Here is an 11,812-nt window from a genome sequence, read left to right on the forward strand (position 1 = left end):
GAGTGAAGGCGACAATATATCCATCAATCTGAGCTCGCAGGATAACACGCTTGCCATCCTTGTCTATTCCTGTTGCTCTTGCTGTTGCTGTTGCTGTCGACCGCCCGCTGTGACTTTCACAAAATATTTTGGTTGTACGCAGTGCGGATTCGTGCAATTATGGGCCTGTTTGTGGACAATGTGTGTCGAATGCTGAGCGACATGAACCGGGCCACAGCACACATCCTGGCCACCGCCATGTATCCTGCGGCGAGCTGTTGCCAAAACACAGCCAACTTGGCCGAGTCGAGCAACAAGTTCTATGGTTGACCAGAAGATAAGACCCGAGAGGAAAAAAAAAACGAAAATAAAGGAAACGAAAAAGGAAAAGAGAATCTCACTGCGTTTGCTGGCCAACCCACCACACACTGGCCAGGACAGAGCCGCAGGCTGTCCCAGATATTGAAATATCTGCGGGGACGGGGTCGAGGCGTGGCAGGAGGGCGCGTCCCGTATACTTCTGCTGCCACCTAGGACGCCACAGCTGAGACGCAATGCAATGTAGACATCACTACTTGCCCCTTGCCAATAATACCTTTCCATTTTGCATGCCACATTTGCCAGTTGACAGTTGACAGTCGACAGTCGACAGTTGGCCCAAAATCAATTGTACATGGCCATAATGGCCAATGTCATCAGAGAAAATAACAATAACAAACAAAAATTGTGTAGAAAATTGAAGCAGCAAATGAGCCAGCAGCTGGACCAATCAAACAGCAGAGTTTCGGGCAACCCCTAAAGGCAAGAGAAACCTCAATTAAAGACAAACTCCAGATAGCCATCGAGGCACAGCACAGTTCCTGGTAATGCGCGTGCTAATGGCAATGCAATGGAATGCAGTTGCTAGTTCTAGATCTCTCGCACAATTGCCAATTGTCGATTGTCTAGATCTTCGCATTTGGCACGTTCCTAACCACTGTGCCTTGGCTATTCAGTGGACGACGCACTTCTATAGAACTGGCAAGCACGACGACCACACCCAAAAATAAATAATGCCCGTATAGCAACATCGCCATCAACATCAACGACAGCAGAATGCGAGCATCAAATACAAAAGTTATCGTAAATTAAGAGATCTGACAGTTTGAAGCTGTACCAGTTGCCTTATAGGGCCTTAGTATCTGGCTAAATTGGAATCTTGTAAATTAATAGATGCCTCAAATATGAGAAGCGATTTGAGTTATGAATTTGCCTAATTCAAATCGCTTCATTGCTGACAGCATCTCAAAATTTCAGCCGCTGCGATGTGGGTGAGAAACAGACTGAAAATTATATTGAAATAACTTTTAATTGGACAAAGTTTTGGTTTTTGAATTATTATTTGCATATAAAAATAAAAAGCATTTAACAATAAATTTATTACATATTTTCTATTTATATTGGAGCTATCAAGAAAACAAAAAATTCATTACACAATGAACTTTTGCCCAAAAATAAAGTACATCGAATAATAGGTTGCCTAATGCTCAAAATGATCGGAAAGAAAATTAAATTTTAGAAAAATATTTAACAATAAACATTTGCCGCACCCAAAAATATTCCACTTTGGGCGCAAGTGGAGCTATGTAGAAGAAAAACTTATATATTACTTGAATATATTTGGGCTCTATTATGAATACCCCATTTAGTATACTGGGTTTTTCTTAATAAGTTGCTTTTATTTTATTGAGTGTCAATAGTCGTAGCCTTCTGCATTAATATTTTCAATATTCTACTAAGTATATATTAATTTTTTTAAATATCAAAGATATGTCAAATAAATTCCTTATATTGTATTGTCTGAAATATCATAGTTATATCATACTCAGCCCTTAAATATTGTCTTAATACTTACATCATACAGTAACTATAAATACAAAAAAAAAAAAAAAAAACCCCAAATGGAATAGGTAAAATGAAAACCCAACTTTTGGCAAAGTACGTCAGCTGTTTTGCCCAGAAATTCGTCGTATTCCAGTTAAGATAAACAAATAAGGTTTAGTTTATACAATTACGCATAATTCATATATTTTGCGATAGCTTTTGTCTTTATCATACATAGACCATATATAATACATGCACATATAGGTATATCTTTATACAGACATACGCACATCTAGAGCTAGACTAAGATAATGAGATCGTCGATTCTTTGTGTGTAGAACTCTTGTTTGTGTCATTGGGGCAAAAAGCATAACACTTAACTAAAATTAACAAACATTCAATTGATTTATATATGTATATATATCGATATAGGTATATATATGTTCTTGTATTTAAATGCATTAAAATTAAAATAAAATAACAAATTATGATTGCAATTGTAATTATAATTGTACAGTCTTTGAATGACCGATGAAGGTCTGAGGTTTTCTCTGGGAATTGGTATTGGTGCGTTATAAACAGAATGCGTCTACTACTGGCTATAAGGTACATACGATAATATAACTATATATATATATATAGTAAATGGATAGAGACTTAAGATTAAAGTACAGTGGGGCAAAAGCGATATCTAATGCCATATTTATTTTGGAATTGTTCTGTTTCGCAATACTTTTTACTAAGTTTCCATTTGATTTGTGTCTAGTTTGTCTTCCTTTGGCTTTTTGCAGTTTGTAGCGCCAATGCGACAGCTATATAGCATCGGGTCTATATGGAACGTCGATTGGGCTAGTTGTGACTGGTTGGGTTCCTGGGCTCCAGGAACTGCCTGTGCTTCACTGGGGCAACGGCGGCGGCGACGATGACGGCGGCTGTGTGGGCGAGTAGGTGAGCTGGGGGCGTAACCTGCGACTCGAACTCAAAGTGGGCGGCGCTGAAGCTGGAGCTGGATCTGTAGCTGTAGCTGAAGCTGAAGCTGCGCTGACTGCTACTCCGGGCCAGGCACTTCCCATGCCTGGCGGCGCTCAGCATTCTGGATGCGGCTGCATCCTGAACATAAAACCAATAAATTGCGATCAGCTGACCAATCTATCTGCTCATGATCTCATCGATGGTGAAGCCCAGCGTGCGCTTCGGACGCTCCGCGGTGGCTCCACCAGACGAGGACAGATCCAAGGCGGGCGTATTGTGATTGGAACCGGGACTGACCAGCTGAACAGGCTGCACAGCAGCGCTCAGTGGCTGGCTGGGGCGAGGAGCTGCTGCTCCTGCTGCTGCAGCTGCTGCTGCTGCCTGAGCCGCTGTGGCCGATTCGCTGTGGCTCTGCAGATGACTCTTGAGATTCGCACGCTGGTTGAAGCTGCGCTGGCAGATGGGGCACTTGTGGGGGCCCTCCTCCAGGTGGGTGACCTTGTGCACGGCCAGCGTGCGCGACTGGCAGAAGCCCTTGCCGCAGTCGTTGCACTTGAAGGGCTTCTCCTTCGAGTGGATGTAGCGATGATCGCGCAGATGATCCTGGCGCCTGAAGGCCTTGCCGCAGATGTCGCAGGAATAGGGACGCTCGTCCGTGTGGGTGCGTTCGTGGATGAGCAGATTGTAGGACTTGGTGAACTGGCGATTGCAGTACTTGCAGATGAATTGCTTCTTGGGCCGGCTGCTCCCACTGCCGCCTCCGGCTCCGGCTGCTGCGGCACCGCTCAGCTTCAAACTGGGCATGACTCCAAAATGGCGAGCGGCGGCATGCAGCGTATGCAGTCCAGCGGGATAAGGGCGCATATGGGGATGGCCATGGGCATGAGGATGACCGTGATGGTGCGGATGATGGGGATGTGGGTGCGGGTGCGGGTGGTGATGATGACCAGCTGCAGCAGCTGCTGCCTGTTGTTGCTGCTGCTGCTGGTAGAGGGCGGCATTGCGTATCCATTGGTTCATGAGCAACGCCTGCTGGTGCACGGCCACGGGATCAGCATTAGCTCCGGCATAAACCGGATAATGGCCATGTGGATGCTGCTGTTGCATCTGCAGCCAGAGGCGATGGTGTTGCTGATGCTGCTGCTGCTGCTGGTGTTGCTGTTGATGCTGCTGTTGCTGTTGTTGCTGCTGTTGTTGCTGATGTTGCTGGTAGTGCGCCATGTGTCGCAAATGTAGCTGCGTGGCCACTGCCTCATCGGCGGCTGTGACTGAGCCAGTGCGTCGCAGCGGCTCCTCGGTGGGCGTGTGCGGTGGCGTCAACATTGGTGACAGGCTGCTTTCGCGCTCCTCTTTGATAACTATGAAATCGTCCTCGACAAAGTCTGAAGATTGCGCAAGAAAAAAGAAGCGAAATATTGTGATTTAGTTCAATTGTTCTAAAAACTGTGCTAAATATCAAGCATTTTAGCTCGCTCAACTCGCGCTTGGAGTAGGAGAGCAAAAAGCACTTTTAAGTTCTCTCCCTTTCGCACTGCTTTGCCGTCGGCTTTTTCTCGTGCTTACCTTGCTCTCTGCTTATGTTAAGCTCGTCGTCCACGGTTATGTTGCTGATGGGCGAAGCTGAAGTGGAAGACATATTCCCTTTTTGTGTCTTCGTTAAAGTTTGTTGTTCTTAGTTTGTGTGTTTGTGTTGTTAGCACTTGCGTTATTGCTTGTTCTTTTCTTGTTCACACTGTCACTTTGCACTAACTGTAATATTTGTTCTTTTTGCTTTGGTCTCTGGTTTTTACGTCTTTTTCAATTGTTGTTTTGTGTTTGCTGTTATGCGCTCTTCTCTTTGATGCGACGTGCCCACGACAACGTCTCAACTCAAACTGAATTCTGCTTTCGTTTTGTTACTCTCCGACTCAAACTCGTGAAAATATTCGACGACTCAAAGCGTATATCAAGTGCGCTCTTGCCCTCTCGCTCTCACTTATCCACTCTGTTCAACTGATAGCGTGTATGCGTGCGTGTGTATGTGTTTGTGTGTGTGCATTGAGTGAAGTGACTTCTGCTGTGGCTGCTGCTGCTGCTGCTTCTGCTGCTGGTGCTGCTGCTGCTGTTGCTGTAGCTGTGAGTAGCGCTCGTTAATAACTGAATGCAACTGCGGCGTCGTCGACCGGTTTTGAAGCGAACCAACAGCAGCTGCCTTTTTGCCGTCGTCGTCGCTCGCTGTTGTTATTGTTGTTGTCGGGGTTGAATTTATTTGGAAATGGCAGATACGTACACGCCTACCTGCTGCCCAACGAAGCGCTCCGATTGGCTGATGCCAACTACCAGCGGCTGCCGTATCTGTTTCGGGTCTTTGTTTTTGTTTTTGTATACTGTGTTGTGTGCTTGTGTGCGCTTTGCGCGCGTGTTCGGCATCGTACAGGGACGACTCCACGACCCAGCCACTCGGCAGCATCGCCTCTCGTTCTCCCGTTCTCTGGCCGTGCTGCATGATGCTTGCTGCTCACTGGCAGTCAGCAAGCGGAAACTGTTGGGCTGATGGTCGGACGCCGTTGTCGGCTGCCGTAGCTGCCGATGCTGCTGCTGCTGCTTCTGCTGCTGCTGCTGCTGGCAGGCAGCCATCAGCCCGGAGACGACCCGCATCCCACCCAGGCGCATGCCCCGGCCAGCTGGCCCTGCATATCCTGCTCCTGCTGCTGCTGTTGCCGGTTGCTGATGCTGCCGTTGTTGCTCGTGCGGCTTTTTGCCTCGCCCCAGGATATTGTAATCTATTGTCCTTCTTTTTCTGCTCCTTTTTTGTTTTTGCATGTGCGTGTGCCTGATTCGTTTTCATTTAAATTTTAATTTGCCACACAAAATCGGAAATCTCTTTTTTGACTGCCTCCCACGTTTTACACTTTCGCAGGAAAATTCAATTAGCCGGATCAAAGCAATTGTTGTCTAAACTCATTTTTCGCTCGGGGTGTACGCGTTTCCTCCTCATTTATTCTGAATTTCCGTTTTCAAAAAGTACACAAATTACATTTGGCAGTTCATTTCAACAGCAAATTAATTAAATTTATTGTTGATTTTAAAAAAATTCAATTTGAAAATACTATTTACATACACGAATAATATATATTATTATTAAAAATATACTTAAGTTAATTAGTAAAGTTAATTGCGCCTTCCGTTGCCCATTGCCAATTGTTTGTAATGAGTTTGACATTTGAGGCGCTTTAAACATTTCATTTAAAACCTGTACAAAAAAAAAAATAAATAAATAAAAATAAAAAACTATCTTTAAAATATGTTTATAGCTAATTGAATTGACTGCGAGTCAAGTAGCGGCACTTTATCGTTTCCGTACAACAGCGAGAAGGAAGGAAAATCATTTACTCAATTTTCTATAATTTTCCTCTTCTTTTCAGCTGCGGCTATTGCCAATAATAATGTCAATTTGTCAGTAGATAATGATTATTTAATGCAGCAAATTGATGCACACAGATTTGCTGTCATGCTTAAACCTGCCATAGCGAATCGCTAAACCCGAAGCAGTGAAGTTCATGTGGAGCGCGTTGTAAGAGAACAAAATTGAAAAAGTATAATATTTAAAAAAATTGCACTAAATGGAACTCAAGTTTTGTAGATGTATATTGACAACATAAACAAAAATGATTTAAAAATAGTATGCTTCAAAATAAATTTATGTACCATTTAACAATTTAACGTAAAATATAAATATAAATGAAATTCAGCTATAAAACATAAGCATATATTTATCTTATATTTTTTTGTTCTGCACAGAATATTTGTTTTTTAAGTATTTGTTTTTCTGTACCAAATATAAAATTATAAAATGAAAATGATTTTATTGAAATTGAATATATGTTTATTTATTATTTATATTTATATTAAGGAAACTTAATTTAGAATAATGTTATATTAGAAAGCCTTTTAAAATTACCGATTGTTTTTAATTGCATTTAGGACTTTCAATCTCAATTAAGCAACTTTAACAATGAAAGGTCTGTTCACTGTTTGTTGTTATCGAAAGTGATTTTGCTTTCGGCGGATACTTGAAATCGGGAACACATTTTATTAGGCTTATCAGCAAGGCAGAAAGTAAAATAAAGTAATTTCGAGCTATAAACTATACAAATGTTAAGTAGAAATACTAATACTATATACATGTATGAATATATATACATACAATAGATAGATAACAAATTTCTTGGATTTTGATTTGAAAGCAATAGAGAAGCCAGACAACGGCAAAATAGTTTTTTTTTTTCTTATAGATTGCGAAAGAAGACATAAAATAAAACAGATAAAACATATTATGTTAAGAAATATAAAATGGAAAATAGACTAATTTAATCAGAATTACAATTACTGCATTCAATTTGTATTGAACATAAAACATAGATATAATAATATAATATGCATTTTTATAAAATATTTAATATTAAATATATAAATTATTTTCGTAAAATTCTATCCAGATTTTGTTTGTCTATTTTCTTTTGGCAAATTATTCTATATAATATGAATAAATTCCCCATTATTCCATTTCTTTCGAATCCCCTCATCCATAGCCAAACTTCTGTTGGCCACATTCAATGATTTTCGTGGTTTTACCGCACATTAATGCAAACAGCAAATCCATCAATTAACTAATAGTTTTCCCAGCGGATATTAGCTCTGGCCCTAAGCCAAATCCAAGCACCGACTAAGTCCGTTTCAAGTCAACAGAGACTTGCCTGTGCCCAGCTTAGTGGCACACTTTTCCTGCTCTCACACGGCTGGACTTAGTCGAAGGAGTCACTACTGTGCCGCGGCAAGCCAATTACAAAATATTTACTCAACAATTTTTCGTCGATTTTCCCAATTCTCTAAGACAACAGGCGAGTCAAATGCAAAGTCAACTGGCTAAATCAAATATCCTAGCTAAGCAAAAAAAAAAAAAAAAATCTCTAAAATTCCCAATTTCACATATGTGTCTCCGTGTGCTGTTGCTGTTGTTGTTGTTGTTTCTTTTGGCTAGCAGCTTTCTTGTGGCAACTGGCAAACGCCGCCGTGTTGACACTTGACAAACAGTCGGCGAACTTTTCCATTTCAAAGTGTTTCCCACAGCCAATCGGAGTGCACGCGGAGTAATTAACATCATGTCATAAGTGTACAAAAAATACAACAACAACAAAAGAAAATAAATAATAATAATAGATAAAAACACAAACACAGCTCGCACTGAGTCAGATGAAAGACCCAGACCGAATATTTCCCAGCGCACACACACGCACACAGCTTTGATATATGGCAGCAACTGTCAACTTCCTGTGAGCAGACGACACATGTAGAAAGGATTAACTTGACACACACATGCACATACATCTGCTGTTGTTTATTTGCATAAGCATCGAGTCGAACACGGAAACGGAAATTGTCCGCCTTGACTTGATCATAAAAAGAGCAGCAAGCGAGAGAGAGAAAGAGAGAGAGAGCGAGAGATTCCAGGCCCAAAACCTGGCCAAGGATGCACTAATAAAGAAGTCATTAGGCCATAAAACCATAAAAACGAGCCAAAAAGCAAAGCAGGCAACAGCAAACGGCAAACTGCAAACGGCAAACGGCAATTGCTCGACATTAGTAGCTCGGGCTGCCTGCGCTCTGGGTTTTTGGGCGCACAAAAAATGTAGAGCATAAAAAATATAACAACGAGAGCAGCAGCAGCGAAAAAAAAAAAATAAAATACAAATACAAATAGAAATAAAACAAAATCATCATAAAACACACAAATTTGACAATTCACTTGGCTTTTTGGCCTTTGCTGCTGCTGCTTCCTCCTCCTCCTCCTCTGCATTTTTTGTACCATAAAAACTGTCTTCGCAGAAGACCCTTGACCTTAGCTATCGTTGGCCTGGTTTTTAGCAACATTTGCGACAAACAATTTCATTATCCAACTGCCTCGTTTACGATTTCATTTGTTTTTTGCCATTTCGGCGAACAAAATTAGATTTTTTAGTGCAAAGTCGCGTTTGTCACCCAAAAACATTTCACGGCCCAACGCATTTCGTTTGGTTTTTTTTTTCGTAACTTTCAGATATTGATGTTTTTTCACACTAAAAATGTCAGTTCTTTTATTTTTTTGTGAACTTATTTTATGCCCTGTTTTGGCTGTGTTTTTAGAGCACTTGAAATGGCCTTCAAATAATTCTTTGAAGTTTCCAAATAGCTCAATAAAAAAATGTAGATCTTCTTCTCTTTTTCTTTTTTTTTTTTTTTTTTGCATATGCCTGGAATATAGAACAAAGATACAATAATTAAAAATTTATGAAAAAATGTAATACAAAAATAATGAAAGAAAACACATACATATAGAAAAGGAAATACATATGTTTATATATATATTTAAAAGTTAAATAGTTTTCGTAGTTGCCAGAAAAATTAAAATCACAGTAAATCATGTCATGTGCATACATACATATATGTATGTATTTAGTAAATGTAAGTTGGAAAATGGACTCAATATATATATACATCAATATATACATATATATATATATATATATATATATATATATATTTTTTTTTTTTTTTTTTTTTTTTTTTTTTTTTTTTCTTACGACAAAAATTTACATTTTCATTCAAATAAACTAATAAGCATAAGGCGCATACAAAATAAACATTGAATTTTTGTGCATCCAGAGAGAAAAGAAGAACGTATTAATCGTTGATGTTCTTGATTAGGCATAAACTAAAAACTAATTTAAATACATTTTCTCAAATTTAAATTAACATTAAAAATAAATATGAATGAATTAAAACAAATTAAAATAAATTGAAAAAATAAAATAAAAATGAATAAATCAATTGCCAAAGCGGTTCCAATCATTAAATTTAATTTACTTAATTTGCAATAGATATTTGACTATTTCACATTTGTCAACAAATTCAAGAGCAAACAAGAAGGATTACAAAACAAGCAGACAACAAATTAAATGCCAGCCGAGGCCTATACTCCATTCCATACTCCTGCACATGCTTTTGCATAGACTTTAACTACTTAGAACAGCAAATGCTCTATTCGAGCTCTAACTCATATTTCAAGGCAAAGTCAAAAGCAATTTGGCCAAACGCAAAGAAAATGTAAACAAACAATCAAAATAAACACACGACGATGCTTCCAATGAAAAGTGGAAAATGTGATTTTTCAGCGATGGCAAAAAGTCGCGAAAAGTAAAAGTCGAAAAATTGTCGCAGGCCTTGAGCTGAAATGGATTTCATAATTAGGTAAATATGCGCGAAATGCACTTTTATTGCGAAGGGGATGTGCCCGGGCAGAAGTCAAGGCTAGACGGTTGCAGTTCTTTGCATTGTCTCGATTCGCATTGCTTGCGAAAAGTATCTAAACACACCATAAACGCGTCACGCCCGCGACTCGCCATATCGACAATAAATATACATATATATGTATGTAGTATATTGCAATGGCAATAAAGGTACCAAGGACATAGTTGGGCAACGAGCCGACCAGAAACCAAAACACCAAATTGCCAAAAGGCCAAAAAGGGGTGTACCCTTTACCAGCGTAATTAAAAGGGGTTGGCCCAGGTACATCGAGTCCGAGTCCGGAGTCGGATACCCTGCGCGCCTTCCCAGCCCAAAATCGTGAGCAAAGATGCGCTCTCATTGTGTGCGCGCCTTGTGGTGGGCGCGACGCACTTTTACTCCTTGCAGTTACCTGGAAAATGGCAAAGGTGTAGCTGCTGAGGATTAGCTGCACTGAGCTCTAGCTGTCTGTACGTCTGTACGTGCGTGTGTGTGTGTGTGTGTGTGTATCTCTGACTTGTCATTGCTGCTTGGCCGTAGCGAAAGGCTGCAGCAAAGGGTTGTATTTATTTGGCAAAATAATTAGATTGATCCTCGGCTGAGCAGCAACGATTACTGGTCAAATTAGCGCTGCAGCAGGCTCCTCCCTTGCCACCGCCCGTGACAGCGGCTACTTAATGCAACGTCCGCTTATCGGCCGCCTGTGTGTGTGGCCATAAAATTGCGCCGTCTGCGATAAGCCGCAACAACAAAAATGTCGCAAAATCTAATAAAAATAAGCACGCAAACAGAGTTCAGGTGAGTCGTGAGAGCGGGGCGGGGGGTGCTGTCAACAAGAACAACAACAGCGAGAGCTTTTTTTATGATCTGCTTGACTTTGATTTTAGCCGCCGCGCTTGTCATAAACGGCGGCGACTTTCATATTTTGCCGGCTGTTGATTTTCATATTTCTTTAACAGTGCGCCCCCTCGCCCCTTCGCCCCCTCGCTCCGTCATTCCTTTTATTTGCGCTTGTGATTTGGCAATATGGCGGCGGCGACAGCAGCAATGGCGGCAGCACCAAAAAGCCAATCAAAATACGCACCAACCCCAATGCTCAGCCCCCCCTCCTCCGCACTATCCCACTACCCCACTACCACACGCACCGCTCTGCAGACACAATGGCCCAATAGGCCGCCCCCCTCGAGGCGCAACGAGGCTTTGATTAATGCGTGCGCCTTTTGACCAGAGGCCTAATTGATTTGGCCAAGCGCAACTCTGGTTTGGCTCAGCTATTTTGAATGCTTTTCAATTAACTCGAAAAGGGTAACAAGAAAATAACAAAACGCAAATCCCGTTGCGCGCCTGATCCATTGATCTCTAATTAAAGCGCTATTAATGGTACGCCCACCCATTGCTAGCCGGGGCACTGCTCACTCGCCGCTGTCGCTGGTGCCCCGATGATATCGCTTACAGCACTAATCAGCACCAGAAATCCAATCCAAGTGTGTAATTAATAATGCTCCGTTTGGGTTTCCAGCGAACGCCGCTTGTAAAGTATTCAAATTACGCAGACGAAAAGTGTGAAAATGCGTTTTCTCCACTGACAGCGGCGAGGCCCGTTGGCCGAGGGCAGCCATAACATTCGTTGATTTATGACTGCAAACATGTGCGACCCACCAGATCCTTTGGCGCATCCTTCAGCGCCACTTCA

At 41.3% G+C, this 11,812-nt stretch overlaps 1 protein-coding gene across 1 annotated transcript; it reads right to left on the reverse strand.

The window, feature by feature from the left end:
• Positions 1 to 2,015: 2,015 nt before the first annotated feature.
• On the reverse strand, positions 2,016 to 4,791 carry odd (odd skipped). The gene is made up of 2 exons (XM_018001828.2): positions 4,378 to 4,791; positions 2,016 to 4,196 (listed from the first exon to the last, which is right to left on the reverse strand). Exons 1-2 carry the CDS (start codon positions 4,448 to 4,450, stop codon positions 2,992 to 2,994), a joined length of 1,278 nt encoding a protein of 425 aa, XP_017857317.1. The 5' UTR covers positions 4,451 to 4,791; the 3' UTR covers positions 2,016 to 2,991.
• Between the last annotated feature and the right edge of the window lie 7,021 nt (positions 4,792 to 11,812).

This window comes from Drosophila arizonae, chromosome 3 (assembly GCF_054131065.1).
Source record: "Drosophila arizonae isolate 15081-1271.41 chromosome 3, UAZ_ARI_1.0, whole genome shotgun sequence".
Classification (NCBI taxonomy): Eukaryota; Metazoa; Arthropoda; class Insecta; order Diptera; family Drosophilidae; genus Drosophila; species Drosophila arizonae.